This window comes from Excalfactoria chinensis, chromosome 3 (assembly GCF_039878825.1).
Source record: "Excalfactoria chinensis isolate bCotChi1 chromosome 3, bCotChi1.hap2, whole genome shotgun sequence".
NCBI classification, from domain to species: domain Eukaryota; kingdom Metazoa; phylum Chordata; class Aves; order Galliformes; family Phasianidae; genus Excalfactoria; species Excalfactoria chinensis.
In genome coordinates this window covers 101167225-101186126 of record NC_092827.1, presented here as the reverse complement: position 1 = coordinate 101186126, position 18902 = coordinate 101167225, and the positions used below count along the sequence as shown (strand labels likewise).

Here is an 18902-nt window from a genome sequence, read left to right as displayed (position 1 = left end):
CCGGAGGGATGTGAAGGGCCTGAGAGCCCGCAGGCCGCGCCGGGCACTCACCGCTGCGCTACCCGGCAACGCGGAGCGACGATACGCGGCGCTGAGCTTCCCCCAGCTCCGCTCCACACCGCCTCTACCGGGACGCACCACCGTTACTGCGGCAACCACGCGCGCCGGCGCTACGTGAGGTGAAAGGTCGCGGGGCGGAGCTGGCGGGGAGAGACGACAAGATGGCGTCTACGGCGGCCGGAAAGCAGCGCATCCCTAAAGTGGCCAAGGTACGCGGCGGTCGCTGTCTGGGTGCTGCGGGGTTGTGTGAGGGTGGTGTGGAGAGTGTGTCCGGAGCGGCTGGCTGCGCTTCTCTGGGTGTGCTCGGGTCCTGGAGAGGCCTGGTGGGCCGGCTCCTAGTGGGCCGAAAGTCCCCACCCAGCGCCGTGTACCCCGCGGGGTCTCCCGGCTGCGGCACCGTACCCGGAGGTAATGTCCGTGCTGCGACGCCTCTGCTGGGAGGAAGTGTTGATCTGCATGAGAGCAGGAAGACCGTACAGAGATCCGGATAGGATGGATCTCTGGGCTGAGGTCAATTGAGTGAGCCTCACCAAGCCCGAGTGCCGGGTACTGCGCTTTGGCCACAGCAGCCCCACGCAGCGCTGCAGCCTTGGGGCAGTGGCCGGCAAGCTGTGCGGAGGTAAAGGCTGCGGGGCTGTTAGCTGACAGCCGGCTGGGCGTGAGCCGGCAGTGTGTCCAGGTGGTCCAGAAGGCCGACGGCAGCCCGGCTTGTGTCAGTGGGAGTGCGGCCAGCAGGAGCAGGAGGTGACCGTCCCTCCGCACTGGCACTGGCGAGGCCGCACCTCGAGTGCTGCGCTCAGTGCTGGGCCCTCACTGCAAGAAAGGCACTGAGGGCCTGGAGCGTGTCCAGAGAAGGGCAGTGGAGCTGTGAGGGGTCTGGAGCACAAGTGTGATGGGGAGCGGCTGAGGGAAGCGGGGCTGTGCAGTGTGCAGGAGAGGAGGCTCAGGGGAGACCTGATGGCTCTCTGCAACGACCTGAAAGGAGGCCGTGTGAGGTGGGGTTGGCCTGTGCTCCCAGGGAACAGCCATGGGACGAGAGGGGATGGCCTCGTGTTGTGCCAGGGGAGGTTCAGGTTGGCTGTTAGGAACAATTCCTTCTCCCAAAGAGCGGTGAGGCAGCGGCACAGCTGCACAGGGAGTGGTGGGGTCACCATCCATGGAGGTGAACTGTGGAGATGTGGCTCTGAGAGACATGGTTATTGCTTACAGTGGGGTTCAGTTGGTGGGTGAGCTTGGTGATCTTACTGGTCTCTTCCAATCTTAATGATTCTATGATTCTTAGTGAGCTTCCTTGATCCCTATCTGCTGGGCAGCAGCAGTGATGCCCATCCTTTCTCTCAGGGGCCTCCAAGTTATTCTTCAGCAGAAGCCCCTGAACCAAACTCTTCCTGATGGGGTTTTTTAGTTTTGCATTGGAAAGGGATAACAAACCAAATGCCATTGATTTACAGGTGAAAAACAAAGCACCTGCAGAAGTTCAGATCACAGCAGAGCAGCTTTTAAGAGAAGCAAAGGAGAGAGAACTTGAACTTCTTCCACCACCTCCTCAGCAGAAGATCACAGATGTTGAAGAGCTAAATGACTATAAGCTAAGAAAAAGGAAGGTAAAGGGAGAAAAAAACAAGTTTTACACTTCTATAAAGTGCTAAAATTCAATATTTTCTAATATAAACAAGGTGTTCTTTGTGTTATTACTTGTTCAGTTTTTAGGTTAATAATTCTTAAAAAAAAAACAACTCTCTTCATAGAAAATGTGTTATTTTCATTCCAAAAGTAAGTTATAAAAGTATGCTGTTTAACAGGATTTGGCAATATGCATGATATCAGATCTCTGCATTCCGTGTTTGGAGCATTGCATAGGTAATTACACACATTTTTTTCTTCAATAATTTCTGTCCTGGATCAAAATAAGGTAAAGCAAGTGTATTCTTAGCAGTGAAGTTGAACTGTTTTCAAGTAGAATTACTTGTATGGGTGGCAGTAACAAGCCACTGCATGTTAACTGTGTCAAACCATGTTTGACAGTGATTTATGTATTGATAGCATTGATCCTGACAGTGGCCAAACGCAATGCTGGAGATACTGTCACCATTGCACTGAACTGTGAAAGCTGCCTAGGAGATTTGATGCCAGAATATTAAATCCAGGGAATAAACATAAGGTGTCTTGCCTTAAAGAAAATGATAGAATGTTGCACATATGCTGGTGCATCCAGATTTATTCAGGATTGTGCAATGTTATGGTTCCAGTTATTGCTATTGAAACAGCTGATCAGGAGACTGGAATAAAAAATAAACAGGTAGTTTTAGTAGAGTTGGTTATTATTCCATCACCATTCCAGGTATCTACTTGCAGGAACTCGAATGTAGTCCTTATCTGTGTGACAACCAACATTTCTAGCTGCTCTAAGTGTTGTATTGAATGGTTATTGTTGCTACCACATGTAACACATAATTATTCTAATAATAATCTGTAAATCATTTATGAAAAGACTAGTCTGCACCAAGGGCAGTGTTTTAACTTACAGATATAACTTTCTCCTCAGACTTTTGAAGATAACATAAGAAAAAACAGAACTGTTATCAGTAACTGGATAAAGTACGCACAATGGGAAGAAAGCTTAAAAGAAATACAGAGGTAATGATGTTATAGCTATAGATCTCTTGTAAACCTTTTATGATCCAGCCTGACAAACACCGTCAGTGTTTTGGAGGCACATTATAAACACAACTTCCCTTTGCTTTCCAGAGCCCGTTCCATTTACGAGCGTGCTTTAGATGTGGACTACAGAAATGTCACCCTTTGGCTGAAATATGCAGAAATGGAAATGAAGAACCGCCAGGTTAATCACGCCCGAAACATTTGGGATCGAGCTATTACCACCCTGCCCAGGGTGAACCAATTCTGGTATGTCTACAGAGAATGGAGCATTGCTTTTACCTCAAAGAGTATGGATCATTTTTATATCTCTATATAATGCAAAAGTGTATAGTATTCTCTTTCTGCAGTTCTTTAGGCTGATTCCCAAGGATGTAAAAGCTTAATTTTTGGAAGGTTGTGTAGTTTTGGAGTGGTAAGGCTATTGCAGAGGATGTTTGTGTATGTGCTTGCTGCCAGTCACAATAGTATGTAGCAAGTGGGGAACAGGTGGTAGAAGTGCTAGTGATTCTCTTAATAAACACTTGAAAAATCCTTGTAATTTGTATTTGTATGATTGTAAACACTAGATCTTGTTTCCTAAGGTATAAGTACACTTACATGGAAGAGATGCTGGGGAATGTTGCTGGATCACGTCAGGTGTTTGAACGCTGGATGGAATGGCAACCGGAGGAGCAAGCTTGGCATTCCTACATTAACTTCGAGCTGAGATACAAGGAGGTGGATAGAGCACGTACCATTTATGAAAGATATATCCTTTTTAGTGTATTGTGTTTCCTATGCAAATTTAGGCATGAACTCTTCCTTTTGTCCCTATTCTACACCAACTCCTTTTTACTGTGGGAGTAAGCCACCATACTGAGAGCCAGCAATGGGTCTTAAATGCATGTTTAATAAATGTCTTCAAATTTAGTTAAATGTACAAATCCTGCTACAGCAGGGAACATTTAACAGCACCCATGCCTCTAGATTATTTTGTGGGCATAATTTGGTCCAGTTTTCTCCTTTCTAGCCTTCTCCCTGCCTCTTGCCTGACTTTTATTCCCTTTATTAAAATTCAGGTTTACAGTACTCAGCATGATACATTTGCATGGTCAGAGCTGCTTAATGTCTTCTTCCCAGTTGTGTTACTTGTATATGTCATTCTTAGGAGTTGTTTCATCTGTGCTCACTGGGAAGGGTGCCATTTGAGAGATTCAGTTCAACTGCTACTGTTTCTTTAACATAGCTCTACTCGTTATTGTCCATCCTGATGTAAAAAACTGGATCAAGTATGCCCGCTTTGAAGAGAAGCACTGTTATTTTGCTCACGCAAGGAAAGTATATGAGAGGGCAGTGGAGTTCTTTGGAGAAGAGCATATGGATGAGCACTTGTATGTGGCTTTTGCGAAGTTTGAAGAGAACCAGAAAGAAGTAAGGCTGTCTTACTGATGCTGATGCTAACCACCTCCACAAGATTTTTTTCTGAGTATCAAACTCAAGGTCCCTTAACATTCACTTCAGTGCCTGTGTTTTCCAACAGCTTTGGGTCTTACGTAGTCTGAGTTAAGGAATCAATCTTTTTCTTAGCTTATACTTGGCTTTTGGTGACATTGAGGAAATATTTTCTAAGCAAAATAAGTGCCAAATATCCCAAGCCTCAGAATAATCCCATTCGATCTCATATGTGTCCTCTAGTATGAGACTGTAGATCAACTGTGTGCATAATGCAAAATAAAAGCTCTATTATCCATGATTTTGCAATTAAGCAATTCAAAACATTCTGTGAACCCCAAACTACAGACTCTTAAAAATACTTTAATTATTCCAAACCTATAAATGAGGAAGTGATAGTAGGTTTTGGTATTAACTGATCTTTCTTCTTTTCAGTGTTACTCTCCAGGGAGATCTGTGTTAGTCCTGTCTTAAAAAGATAATTTACATTAAATGTTGTTAAAGGATCATTGAGATACCAAAATGTACATTTTGGGGTAGGAGAGTAGTTGAATTCCAAATACAATTCAAATGATATTTAATGTTTTCAGTTTGAAAGAGTAAGGGTGATCTACAAGTATGCCTTGGATAGAATTCCAAAACAGGATGCCCAGAATCTCTTCAAAAATTATACCATCTTTGAGAAGAAGTTTGGAGATAGACGGGGTATTGAAGACATCATTGTCAGCAAGAGAAGATTCCAGTATGAAGAAGAAGTGAAGGTATGTATTATAAATATTCACTGGGCTCATTGTGGAAATGAAGACACTTTAACCCACCTCCCTTCCAAAGCTCTAGCTTAGTCATACTTGAGACCATTTTTACTAGTATTTTAATGACTAGTTTTAAAGGGGAAATTCTGAATAAGATCTAAGTAAAGGAAAAAGTTTTGTTATTTGCAGTTAATTAAATTTCTTTCCCATTTCTCTGCTCCCACCTTTCTGGAAGGCAAATCCACATAATTATGATGCATGGTTTGACTACTTGAGGTTAGTTGAAAGCGATGCTGATGCAGAGACTGTCCGAGAAGTATATGAAAGAGCCATTGCTAATGTTCCCCCAATTCAAGAGAAGAGATACTGGAAGAGATACATCTATCTTTGGATTAACTATGCATTATATGAAGAGCTGGAGGCAAAGGTAAGTAGTAAGAACTCAGTTTTTTTCTTTTTCTTTCTGATGTACTTTTCTTACACAGAGTAGCTACAGGTACCTGTAGGGAACTGAGAGCAACAACAACAGTCTGATTTGTTTTGTCATTAGCTTCAGGGTTTGCTGTTTAAGTGTTTGCCCCTATACATACACTTTTATTTGTGTGAAATAACACTTCCCTTGTATGAGGAGAAAAGCATTTATTTTGCCCCAATTCATGTAGAAACTGACTGATATGAGCAAAACCAGCTCTTTCTAGCCCTATCTGAATTTCCTTTTTCAGACTGTTGACTGAACTTGTGCCAATAGTGGTACAAATGGTATATAAGTAGTATAGGTATTTCTTCTGTTTTTTATCAGTTAGGTAGCAAGGTATTACAAATACAGCAGTATTACAAACAGCAGAACAGAACTATTTGTAAAGTTGTTCTGTGAAGCCGTCGAGTTCTTGGTACAGTTCCCTTTTAAGGCTTTGTCTAGGGTGTTACCAGTCATGTCACATAGCTACATTTGTTTTCATAAAGTCATAGTTTAATATAGCTGTTCAGTGTCCCATCAAAGGAAAAATATATATATATATTTCCCCCCCCGACAACACTGATGGCTTTATTGGCTCATTCCTAATGAGACTTTTCTTTTAAAGAGAAGACCCTTAGTGACCCTCAGAATTTACCATCTTTGAATTGTGCATACACATATGTATATAAATACCTATGGTTTTTTTTTAAGTATAAGTTATTCTAAATTCCTGTACTTAAAAAAAAACGGTTCTACTGTTTGACAATCATTGTGTGATTCAAAATGGTGTAATTACCGTAATGTGATCTGAACAGTGAATGAAGAATTTAAATTTTTGTTTAATTTTATTTGTTCTTTCAGGATCCAGAGCGAACCAGACAAGTTTATCAGGCATGTATTGAGCTCCTTCCACACAAGAAGGTATGGCTCCTCTAACAGTTCATATAAACTCTTACAGTTGTAAGACTGAGATTCTTTATTTTTCTCTCTCAGATTACTGGTCTGAAGGAGCCCCTTAAATTGTCTTTTAGTTAAGCGCAGTGTGGGCTGCAAGGTTGAGATGCATAAGCCCCTCCAAAAAGCTGCTAATGCTTTTTTGCATAGCCTGCTCATGAACGAGGGAGTTGTTTATCCAAGATTTTCACTGGGCTCCCTTCAACTTTTGCAAGTTCATCTTCTAAAATTGGTAGTAGTTCTCCTGTATGTTAAGGAGTTAGAGAACTGCAACTTGCATAGTCTGTGGGAAACAGCAGACTACACATCAGTGTCAGATTTCCTCATATAGACACGAAGCTGGTGTTTTTGATCAGCATTTTCAAATCTCCAGGAGTGCTATAAAAAGCTGAGGTAGCACCTATGTAGAGAATAGTTTAATAATGTTTAATAGTAGAGAATATCTATATTCCCTTGTTTGTTTTCCTTCTTAGAAAGGCTGATCATTTCCTAGCTATTCTCAGCCTAGTTGCCTGTTGTCTCTGCAAAATATTAGTCAATTTCACATAGGGTTGCTGCCCTTTATAGTAACTTTGTAATTGTTTGCCTGGTGCCCTCTGAAGAAGGTGCATTTTGTAAACTGTCATGAGGGTGTATATCCCCCATAGCTGGTATAGTTAGCCAATCGGTTGGTTGATAAAATACTTTATTTGCTTGAAAAGATGTCTGCCCTGGCTATTTTTTACTTCACATCTATAGAGGAGTAAATTACCTTGAGGTAGAGGTTGTTTGGGGTCACAGATGCTCACTTTTCTAACAGAAAAACACTTGAAGTGACAGATGACTAACTGTGCTATTGATAATGTGAGTCTGTATGAAGATAGTGACGTCTTGTAAAGAACACATGCAGAATTATTTACTGAGTTCCCAACCCATGCATCACGTTTTTCTTTTTCTTTCAGTTTACATTTGCCAAAATATGGCTGCTGTACGCACAGTTTGAAATAAGACAGAAAAATCTTCCGCTTGCTAGAAGAGCTTTGGTAAGCTTTGGTTAATTCTCTAATTGATTTCCTTGACTAATAGTAACTAGGGAATGGCATGAGAAGATCTTAAAAATTGTCCTTTGTAAATTGCTGGTTTTAATCCACTTAAATAAAGCTTCCTAGAGATCTGCAGGGACCGGTATTTACTGTCATGTATGATTAAAGAAGTATAGCTTGATATGATGAATTAGCCACAGTCTGAGATGGATGCAGCCTGTTTCTGCTGGCAAAAGATGTATCTGAATACAGGAGTACAAATCAACTTACTACTCTTTGAGAGCTTTAACTGCTGCTGGTTTGTTTTAACAAAACCTGTAATACTGTATTAGCAGTTGCGTTTAAAAAAATCTAAATAAACAGGAGTTTTTGATTCTCAGTCATTCAGACTTGCATGATAACATTTGAATCCTAGCTACTTGGTTGTTGATAGAAGCAATCATGGGGGCTTTGTGCAGGTGCAAGAGCTTCCGTACAAGTTGCCCTACCATGTCAGTGAATGATGGAATATGTTTTGGCAGCAAAAAAAATTGAAATGAAAAAAACTGTTTTCCCTTAGAAGAGGATTTCCCTTAGAGAGGATTTTGTAGATGCAGCCGTAGTCTTTCTAAGAATTGAACCTAGATTTGATGAGCAGTTACCCTTGCTTTTGCAGTAAGTTCACTCTGAACCACCTGTTTGGCAATAAGCCTTGCTTCTGTCCTGACATAAGAGTATCTAGGCAGTACTCTAGGCTAAAGTTACCTTGAGATCTCTTCAAATCTAAATCATTCTGTCATTCACTACCACAGATGTGCCTGGTCTTAAATATTGCTTTGAAAGGTTTCCAAATAAAAAATCAGAAATTGCTTAGAAATTAGAAAGTTTTCTACTTCAGAGTTCTCACTGATGTTTTATGGATGCTCCCCTCATTTGCGGACACTGATTGGATTTCATACTAGTCCAAACTCTACTCAAAAATGCATTTTAGTTCAAATATTGAACAACAAAAAGTTATTTAGAAGTAATGTTGGTTTTTTTTTCTTTTGCAAGATCTTTAAGTAGTTTTTGGCTTTCTTGTTTCTTAACAGGGAACATCCATAGGTAAATGTCCGAAAAACAAACTTTTTAAAGGTTATATTGAACTAGAGTTACAACTGCGAGAATTTGATCGATGTCGAAAGCTGTATGAAAAATTCCTGGAGTTTGCACCAGAAAACTGCACGTCATGGATTAAATTTGCTGAGTTAGAGACCATTCTTGGTGATATCGATAGAGCCCGTGCAATATATGAATTGGCTATTAGCCAACCTCGACTAGACATGCCAGAGGTAAGGGGGAAGATGCATTTCACATCTTAATGTAATTTTAAGTTATTTACTACGTTGTTTGGCCAATTAAAATGTAAATCATCTAGCAGCCCAAACTGATCTGCTTACAATAGTAGCCTAATCTGTCTCATTAATTTAGCATCTGTTTCTTAGCAGGACTATTAAACCCATGATAAAATGTGACAGGAGATGCATGCTTCCAAGTGAAAGCTAAATTGATTACGTGGACAAGATTTCATGTGACTTAGTCTTAATTCATACTCAGATATCTGAAGTTAATTTTTACAAAGCTCATGTTTATCTGTGCTCCTCTGTTAAAGAGCTTCTTTGGTGCTATCTTAGTGTTAAATATAGAGCTTTTAGAAGCTGCGAATGTATGGAGGGACTTCTGTTTTACAGGTTCTTTGGAAATCCTACATTGACTTTGAAATAGAGCAGGAAGAGTATGAGAAAACAAGAAACCTTTACCGCAGATTACTTCAGCGGACACAGCATGTCAAGGTATGGATGGGTACCCAGAACAGGACTTGAACTGTATTCCTTGTGAGTGGAAAGATTTTACTGTTTTGGTTGCCTGACTCTGTGAAATTGACTGAAAACCTAAGTTCAGTCCCAATTTCTTTGACCTTTTAGCAACGCAGACATATACAACAGGTATATCATATTTAAGAAAGAAAGCTTTGTAGAAGCTTTGCAAGGCAGCCCCCTTCTTGCTGAACAGCTTTGGAATTTTATTTGCTACAACATTGCAAAGGAATACTCATTGTGATCATTTTTCCAGTGTAATTTGGGTAAATTCAGACCAATCTATCATAACCCAAAACAAGTAGTAGGAATTTGTTGAGGTTGCTAACAGGAATATTCTTTCCCCTCAAAATAAGGCAGATCTCACTTGAAACAGGCGTGAATTTACTTACAAAAGCATGCTTTTGGATCCTTTGGGTGGTGTTCTTTTTTCATCTGCTTTGTTTTCTTTGTTACTTACCTATTCAGGATGGAAGTTTCAGCTTGGTTTTTGATTATTTCTAACATAGGTATGGATTAGCTTTGCACAGTTTGAGCTATCTGCTGGAAAAGAGGAAAGTTTGTCAAAATGCCGGCAGATTTACGAAGAGGCTAATAAGGCAATGAGAAACTGTGAGGAGAAAGAGGAGAGAGTCATGCTTCTGGAATCTTGGAAGACCTTTGAAGAGGAGTTTGGAACTGATAGCACTAAAGAGAGGATAGAAAAACTTATGCCTGAAAAAATAAAGAAGAGGAGAAAGCTGCAGGCTGAAGATGGGGTAAGAAGGAAAAAATATACAAGTAATCCTTCTGAAACCTTGGTTGTTCTTTGGAATCTGGAACTCAGAATCAGCTGTAATGGGTGCTGTAGCTGTGTACTGATATTACTGCTCTAATTGAAGAAAGGCATTATCATAAACATCCTGTTGGGTTCCTTGCCCTTTTGCAAGCTAAGTGGACAGTTAATTCAGAGTGGAATACCAATGCTCAAGGTAGTTTCAGTTTAAACTTTCGTTACTGTATTACACCCATTCAGCTTGTTGGTTTTAGCTGCTATGGATGTTCTAACAAACAGCAATTTTAATTTTATCTCATTTTTATGCTTATTAGAAAAACCTGCTAGTATCTAACATTGACATGCAAATTAAACCTGCTTTGTGATGTGTTTTTTCCCCTTGTAGTCTGATGCTGGCTGGGAGGAATATTATGATTATATTTTCCCAGAAGATACTGCCAATCAGCCTAATCTCAAACTACTTGCTATGGCTAAACTCTGGAAGAAGCAGCAACAGGAGAGTGAAGCTGCAGAAATGGATCCAGACAAAGACATTGATGAAAGCCAGTCTTAAGGTGTTGCCTTCCCCTGCTGCTTTTCTTGGGTGTTGTATGCTATTTTCAGTGGTGACAAATAAAATTCTTCAAGAGTTTTGCTATTTTTGACTTAAGACATCTTTGGTTTGAAAAACAGCACCATGCTGGAGGTGATTCTCTTTAATTAGTCTCTTGATTTTCATCTCCTGAAAGGAAACATCACGGAGCGAGCCCTGCTGTCCACACCAGTGGTCTGAGAACTGTGAGAAGTGGATGGCAGCTGTTGTTTTTAGGGCGAGATCAACTGTTGTAAGGCTTCTGGAAAGCTTCACGGTATTGCATAGGGATATTAATATGCCAAGACAGCAGATCTACTTTCTTTAATAAGAAACATGTCTTCAGCCATTCCTGATCGATATTTTTCCAGTAATTCTGTAAAATATGTATTGGTTATGAGGATAGTTGAAAACAAAAACTTGTTGACTGCAACCTGTTCGACTTCCAACCAAAGTAAGCATTCATCCCAGAAACCTGGTCGGGGTGGACAAGAATAGAAGCTGAACACACTGAAACAAACCCATGAAAGACAAACCTGTAGAAATTGCTACCACGCAGTTTGTCTGTATTTTAATACTTAAATACATTGGCACTATATTTTATAGCAAATCAGGAAATAAAGCAGAAGTGTAAATGGGTTTCTCGTTCTTCTTTTTGTAATTTCCAGGGCAAAAAACATTGGGGGGAAGTTTTCATATTCATGCGCTCTTAGGGAGGCTTTTCTTTTTCCCCTCACCTTTTATCACTGTAATGAAAAAAAAATGCTCTTGTTCCACTGTAGCTCCTGCCAGGAGAGACCCAGAAGAGTCATGCAGATCTGCATGGCCCTGTGTGGTGGTCAGGAGCACAAGGGAGAGGAAAGGAAGAGCATATTTACCTGCAGGCTGACCATTCTGGTGAGGAGTGGAGGAGGTGAGGAGGCAGTGGCTGATGTGGCTGGGGTTAAGTGAGAAACTGGGCTGAATATACTAAGCAAGGAAAGGGATGGTGGGGATAAGATAACTTCAAAATGAGGGCAGAAGAATGTGTTTGCTGGGGGTATGCCCATAAACATGGGAGTGCCAAGAGAACAGAGTTGTAGGACAGCTCTCTCAGTTCTCTTGGGTCTTTTGTTGGAGTGGGTGCCTACCTGAACTGCCTGCAAGACAAGTCCTGTCTGCACAATCCTCTGCTTAATCTGAAAAGGCCGTCTATGCTTGTTTTGTCCCATGTTTATTTTGTTAATTACTGAGCTGGCTGATGAGAACAAAAAAGTTGTTTATTGAGGGGTTTTGTCCTTGGGTTTTTTGTTAATCTTCACTCTTCTGAATTAAAATACAGAAATCTGTGTTTTCTAAACAGCCGTCTAAGTTTATGCATTCTCTCTTAAAACCTGATTATTTTGTTTGATTGTTGTTGTTGTATTTGTTTCCTTTGATAACTGTGCTGGTGTAATGCTGAAGTCTGCTGTATGTTTGCACCAGTTTTTTCCTTAGATCTTCCTAAAAGCTTGCATGGTAACGCAGTGCTGTTTCTTTATGACAACCATCATATAGTGTTGATGTACAAGATAAAAATCTAGTTTATCTAAAATTTATCTTAATTTATATGGCTTCCTATGCCTTCTGGCCTTAAATTTTGCAAGCATTTTGGTTTATTAATCCTTTCAGTGGGAGGCAGCTGCTGTGGTCCTGCCACATCCCAGCAGCCAGGTGCAGCCCTTGCCTTCCTGGAACTGGCTGGGTGTGCTGGGGCACCAGGCGGCAGCAGAGATGCTTTGTCTGCAGACTTCTGTTTGTGTGCAAGTTTCAGTCTTTGTTCTTACAGAGGCTGGGGAATATTGGGAATTCTGTATGTTCTGGGGGTCTAATGAGAACAGCTAAAGAAATTCCTTTCCTGCAGCGGTTTTTCCTGAGGAGATGTGCCAGGCATCTACAGTGGTTGCAGCAATAGGACCGTATGGGTGAGTGCACTTCGAGTCAGCCACCTCATTCTTCTCCCTGCTCATCCACATTGCAAGCGTATCTTCCAAAAATCAAACAGGAGGTTTTTATTCCATAGCAAGCTAAACAAAGTGTATCTTGTAACTTAAGAGCAGCCAAACACTGCCATTCTCAAAGCGTGTGTTTGTTTGACACTGTGCACAAACACAGGGATGATCGGGTACATCTCTGAACTTCTTGCAGGCTTTGTTAGTAATTGTTCTGTGATGTTCTTCCCTTCACGTAAACTCCATGTCTGGTTGAAAGACTCAGTTATAACAGACTGTGACACCTCTCCCAACTTAATTACTTCTGAGGTGGTGGGGGAATGTAAAGCTGGCAGGGCCGAGTGCTGCTGGGGCTGCAGTTCTGCCTGTCCTTGGCCACAAGGAACTCTGCCTTTGGATCCCATTCTGCTCAGCCTCCAGGGAGAAACAGAGTTTGCTGACATCTTCCTTGGAGATCAGGTACAGAAATTTTACTGTTATGTATATAGATCGTCTTGTGAGTGCTTCCCATTGTCCCAAGCTTCCTGATTCCTCCTGTGTCTCAGACATGAAGGTACATGGGTGCACTGCTCAGTATTTTATCCATGCTCAGCACTGGGATTCCAGCTTCTGGCCCTCTTTCTTTACCACAGGATCCCTCTGTCCCTCAGCAGGCTCCTGTGTCCTGTGCTGTGCTTTGGAAAATGAGGACAAAACTGCTGTAACACATGTCAGAAAGCGATGGTAAGCTAAATTACAGCATGCATCAAGAAACAGGCTCTGGTAGAGGCTATAATGTCATCTGCCTTCTCCCTGATGAGTGCTGTCAGTGCTTCATTTTCCTTTGGAGCATCTGCCTCCTGTAATGCTCCTGGGCACTGACCCCAGTGTGTAGATTCTTCTCCCACATGTATCAAAACTCTCCCCTTTCCACAGTAAGATGCACCCACAGCTGCCTCTGTGGGCTGTTGGTGATGTTAGGGTCTAACTGAGACAGGATACCCTTCAGCAGGTACCTGTCCCTATCCTTTCCCACCATGTTCTCCACAACGGTGCCATTTTGGCCCGGTGGTTTATCTCAGGAAGCTGGTGCCCACCACATCAGGGATTTTTGAAAGATCAGGAAATGAAAGCTGTAATAACCCCATAGTCCAGGCTGAGCAAGGATCCACAAACCTCCACGCTCACAAAGAACAGCCCTGCACAGGGGAATCAGGGCAATTGGCCTTATGAAGCTGAGCCTGCAACACCCACAGTGCTACTGGAGAGTCTGGTTCTGTGTTTGTTCCATGGATGCTGCAGTGCTGGTAAGGCCCAGTTTGGGACATGTCACCCAATAAGAAGGTTTGGCCGTGCTACTACGTATCTTCCTATTTTTCAACACAAGTTTTGTGTCACTGTTGGGCAATACGACCCCACACACATCAAAGTCTAATTTAGAACGTATTCTTTGTGATCTTTTTCTGACTTCAGCTTTTCTTTTTGCAAGCAAGGCTGCAGTTTGGTGATGTTGAGTCTTCAGAAGGACTGTCCTCAGAAAAAAAGATTGCCTAACAGTGCAAATAATGTTGAAGAACTGCCCCTAGCCCAATTACAGTTTCAGTAAGTGGCACTTCACAGTTGGGTTCTGGACGACAAGTAGGATTCAATTACTGGTGGGCAGTCAGAACAGATGCATAAGTGATTTTTTATGGGGCTGTGACACATCTCTAAAAAGCAATTAGGTTGCAGAGGAAAGCTTTGCCTTTAAATTCTGGGACTTTTATGATAAAACCAGCTGTTGTTTTTTCCCATGCCAGGTTAAACATGGCTGCAAACTACATTGGAAAGCACGCTGTACAAGGTGATTTCTAGGAACGACTTCACAGAGGTCCACTTTCCTTTTAAAACCTTTCAGATGCATCATGTTTTGTAAATGAAATGGTAATGCAGCTGAGGACCGTGTATTGGCCAACCATCTTAATGCTGAAGCAAAGCTAGAGGAAGTCACAGAAGTAGATCCTGGCTTGCAGGACAGGGCTGTTTGAGGTAAGGGACGCACTAGGTGTCCTGCGGAGGTGGAGGAGGTCATGTTTAACAGCCTCTGAGTTCGTGACAGCTGCAGAGGATCCTTCATGAGCACCAGCCAGCAGTTGGTTTGATGATGCTTTGGGCTAATGACAAATGACACCTACTCAGAGCATGGAGAATGGCTTCACTCCTTGCAAAGTGCATATCCAGAAAAAGCGTGGAGGGCTTTGGGTATACACGCATATAAAAATACCTATAACTGTATTATATAAACAAGTAATTGATACTAACGTGCCGTATGTCACTATATATTTAATACATATATTTAAAAGAACAGAATGTCCAGGCTAGTTGGAACATACATATTGGAAAATTAACTACAGGTCTGGAGATGTAATGCATAATTTATAGCTGCCTTGATGAGCCAGCTGCCAGCCGCTTCCTTACCACTGTCATGGCCATTGTAGCATCTGAGCTCTTCACAAGCATTTAAAAATAGAAATAATCTTGTTTTTCCTCCTTTCTCTCCTGGTGTATAGGAAGGATAATTTGATTGTTTTATTAGGATTTTGTTCTACTTGTTGCTTTATGGGCTTGCTGTGTTTCCCTGTTTGGAAGACACTTGATGAGGTCATTTCAGGCAAAGAATTCTTTTGCTGCTGACCCTGAGCTGGAAACTCCTCGGATAGAAAAGATGACTAAGATCACCAAGTCCAACCTCGATCCAAACCTCCCCTGTGTCCACTGACCGTGTGCAGAGATACGGTGTAACATACTTGATAGAGCATGTGGTAATGGCTTTGCGTTGTGCCAGGGGAGGTTCAGGTTGGCTGTTAGGAACAATTCCTTCTCCCAAAGAGCGGTGAGGCAGTGGCACAGCTGCACAGGAATGGTGGGGTCACCATCCATGGAGGTGTCCCAGAGCCGTGGGGATGTGGCACTGAAGGATGTGGGCAGTGAGCATGGCAGGAATGGGCTTATGGTTGGGCCTAAACAACCAACCTAAACAATTTTATGATTCCGTATTTTCAGGATTATTGCTGAGAAAGAGTATTAATGGTGGTAATGTTGCATAGCTCAGCTGTGAGTTAATTGTTCTTTAAGAAGTCACGTCGGGTACCTTTGTAGGCCACATCTGCACTGTGTGTAGCACATGGAGCTGCTGCAGATGTGAGTCACCTCGAGCAGCATTGCAAGCTGCTCTAACGCTGGGCTGAGCAGGATCTCAAGCTGCAGCGAGGGCCTGGGGAGGGACTGGATGACCTAAATAGGACACTGTTTCCATGGTAACTTCATTCCATGTGAAATGCTGGTTTGGGTGGCATAGCAGCTTCCAGTTGGAATCTATGCAGTTTGCAGTCTGCTCAGGGTGGGGGTCTCCTCCTCATCTTCCCAGCCAGCCCTATCTCTGCTGGCTGGAGAAGCAATATGCCGGATGAAGCATCAGATGCAAAGCTGTACTTAACCATTTGGTTACTTTTTGAGATGTGTTCAGCAGCTCCTTGACCCCCCTGGCTGTGTTTAGACCAGTCCCATGCTGCTCTGCTGCTGGGTTACCTTGCAGGGTTACAGCTCTTGGATGCAAGAGCAAGGCGTTCCTCTCACACAAGTGTCAAGTGTTCTCTGCTCAGCTGTTTGACTTTGGTAGCCTCTGTCTCTGGGATTTGTGTTTTGGAATAGACGTTACAGCATTTTAGTGTGCTTGTTTTATGTCTGTTTACTTCATCTCTGAAGAACTGCAGGACATAGTTTAAGTTACGAAACCAAAGCACCCTCCTGGCTCTTACCTGACCTGCTAAGATTTATCACCAGGCTGTGGAAAAGAAACATTCCTGCAAGATGTTTCTGGCAGTGAGAAGAGGGGAGATGCTCCATGGGTGTGCAAGTCCCCTTCATCCTTTGCATTTAGCTGAACATGGCAGGAGCTGCGGGTGTCTGGGGTATGAAGTGTCCCTAAATGCTTCAAAAATCAGGTTACTGAATAGAAGGAATGCCTAGAAGCAAACTCAGACAGGGAAAGGCAATTGGCTCTTCTCTTGCTTGGCAGAGGAGAAGCCAAAGGCGAGGAGGACTTTGGGAATTACACTGCTTTTATTTCATGGCAACCATTTACGAAGAGTGCCACACATGGAACCATTCATTTAAAAGAGAACTGATATTGTCACAAAGACGGAGGCAAATATGTGTCGCCTTCTGGAACTTGTCCTATAGCGCAACTTATTTGTGCTTTTGGCCATCCAACTTAACTATGGCTGCTGGAATGTTCTCCATTGGCACGTATGCTGGCACTGGTGAGGCCTTAGCTCGTGTGCTGTGCTCAGTGCTGGGACCCTCACTACAAAGAAAAGATACAGAGGCCCTGGAGCCTGTCCAGAGGTGGTGGGGATGGGTTGGAGGTTGGGCTGTGGATAGTCTTAGTGTTCTTTTCCAACCTTAATGATTCTATGATTCTGTATCAGCACCTGAAAGCTCACAAATTCCTGACATTTCAGCCTGCTTTTCCTTTTTGTTTACTGGCTCTTAATTCTGCAAGTTATCTTTCCTGAAATTGCCTTTTAGCCGTTTTCATTAGAAGATTCTTCTTCGAGGGATTTATAGTGTTTGTGCTTTCGTTCCACTTGTGTAGATACAATCAGTCAATAAAACACAGCTCTTGAAGGAAGATAAACGTCTGTATATGTTCGTAAGCTGTGTTTTATTAATGGTGGCTGTATCTACTTCTGCAGGAGCGCAAAAGCAGGATGAAGCTGAGGACAGCATGCTGAAAATACTCTTCCTCAAGTCCCAGCTGTGCACTGCATGAGTGGAAAGGCAAGGGGCTGCTCACCAGAGGGCTTGCTTCCTTCAGAGCAATGCTTGGTGAAGAGGAGGAGACTGCCAGCAAGATGTGCATCCCCACTGAGGCAAAGAGTGCTTAAAGCACACGCAGCCCTAGGCAGTACCCTGCAGGCAGCTCTGGCTACAACCAGAGGAAACAGTCAGCAGCCATGCCTACTGATACTGCCTTTTTTCCATAGTCCTGTGCCCAAATCCCATCAAAGGACTGGGAACCGTAACTGCAGCCTTGAGTGAAATTGTTAACTCCCTCCATGAAAATAACAAGAACAGAAGTTGGAAAAAGAATGGAAATTATCCTCCGTCAGAATTGCCTTCAAACCCTCCAAAGGGTAACTGGTAAAGTTAAAAGGAAAGGATTGATGCTTATGAGCATGCAGGCTAGCCTTGCTAACAAGGAGCATCTGAGGGAAAACACATTGGAAGTAAAACTGTATTAACCAACAAACTGTAAACAGCGCGTGGCTGGAAGTTCTATTGCCTTAAATAGACTAGGCATTTTGTTTGGAAGTTGGTTTTCCTACACCTCCAAATTCTGTTCTATACCTTTTGCTGATGTCCTACCCCTCTGAAAGCACGTGCTCCTGTTTCCTGTACCATCACAGCCTTAGCATAGGATGTCCTCAGCCCAACCTTTCTCTTGCTTGAATTCCCTGTCTCCTGTGAGCACCTGACTGTGCTTCATCCTCTTCCTTTCCTCTGTAAACTTTGTTCTCTATAGGGCCTGAACAACGTGCTCAAGGCAGTGTTCTTCATCCCGGGTTTGAAATGGGATGGTGGGGATGGTTTGATGGTTGGCATGATGGTCTTAGTGGCCTTTCCCAGCCTTAATGATTCTATGGTACTACATTAGTGTCCTGCTGGAGCCCACCCCGGTGCCTTGTAGGCCAGGATCAAGAAGTGTCCCTGTTGGAGCTGTCTGGGTGTCTTCCAAACCAACTTCATACAGGAATAATGACAGGGAAGGTTATGATTGGTGCTCTGATCCTCAGTAATGTGTCATTACCACAACATCCAAATAACCAAAATAGAGTTTTGTATCTTTGTGCTATAAGTGCATCGCTTCCCACATTAATCCAGAGAGTAGTTTTCCTTTATGCAATAAGAACTGTAGAGAGAGAATATCCCTAAGATTTGTGAAACCTTAGGAAACAGCAATATCAACTATTTCAGCCTTACGTAATTAAATTGCTTGAAAGTAAAAAGTGACACTGTATTTCTTAGTAAGTGAATAGGGTAATTAGAACAACAAAGACCAGCAGACGTTTATCTGAGCTGCCCCAGTGTCTGTGGTGGAAACAAGAGTGAGTCTTGCTGCTGGGGGCCTCTATCTGAGAGTACAAGCTTTGGGGGGAGATCTGTGCTCGCTGTAGAAACAATGCTAGGTATAATCTGTGGTCTGTAGATGTGTGCTGCTGACCCCACAGAAGAGCAAGGGGAGAAGTAGTGAAACTGGGAGCTTCAGAGCTCAGGGTATCAGGCTGCTCTGATCTCTTAGTGAAGCCTGATATCATTGCTGAGATAGTGTCAGCTACGCCCAGGGTGCTTCTTGTTTCTCCTCTTGAGAGTAAACCTGAGGAGATGGAATTT

General features: G+C 42.6%; 2 protein-coding genes across 4 annotated transcripts in view; one reads left to right on the top strand and one right to left on the bottom strand.

Moving 5' to 3' along the window:
- Positions 1-169, bottom strand: part of CFAP61 (cilia and flagella associated protein 61) — an 86792-nt gene extending 86623 nt beyond the window's left edge. Inside the window, exon 1 of one of the 3 annotated variants that reach the window (XM_072331640.1) lies at positions 52-169. The gene's annotated coding sequence lies outside the window, so the exon portion shown is untranslated. The remainder of the gene's footprint in view (positions 1-51) is intronic. The other 2 variants (XM_072331641.1, XM_072331642.1) reach the window with 2 other exon arrangements.
- CRNKL1 (crooked neck pre-mRNA splicing factor 1) lies at positions 96-12087 on the top strand. The gene is made up of 14 exons (XM_072331644.1): positions 96-269; positions 1512-1664; positions 2606-2697; positions 2809-2967; positions 3303-3469; positions 3953-4131; positions 4743-4913; positions 5140-5331; positions 6223-6282; positions 7257-7337; positions 8408-8647; positions 9047-9148; positions 9682-9930; positions 10333-12087. The coding sequence occupies exons 1-14, from the start codon at positions 222-224 to the stop codon at positions 10498-10500; spliced, it is 2061 nt and encodes a 686-aa protein (XP_072187745.1). The 5' UTR covers positions 96-221; the 3' UTR covers positions 10501-12087.
- The last annotated feature ends 6815 nt before the right edge of the window (positions 12088-18902 follow it).

Coding starts and splice junctions, on each gene's coding strand:
- CRNKL1 (XM_072331644.1), top strand. CDS start 222: ATGGCGTCTACGGCGGCCGGAAAGCAGCGCATCCCTAAAGTGGCCAAG. Junction 9,149..9,681: donor AGCGGACACAGCATGTCAAG/GTATGGATGGGT, acceptor TTTCTAACATAG/GTATGGATTAGCTTTGCACA. Junction 9,931..10,332: donor AGCTGCAGGCTGAAGATGGG/GTAAGAAGGAAA, acceptor TTCCCCTTGTAG/TCTGATGCTGGCTGGGAGGA.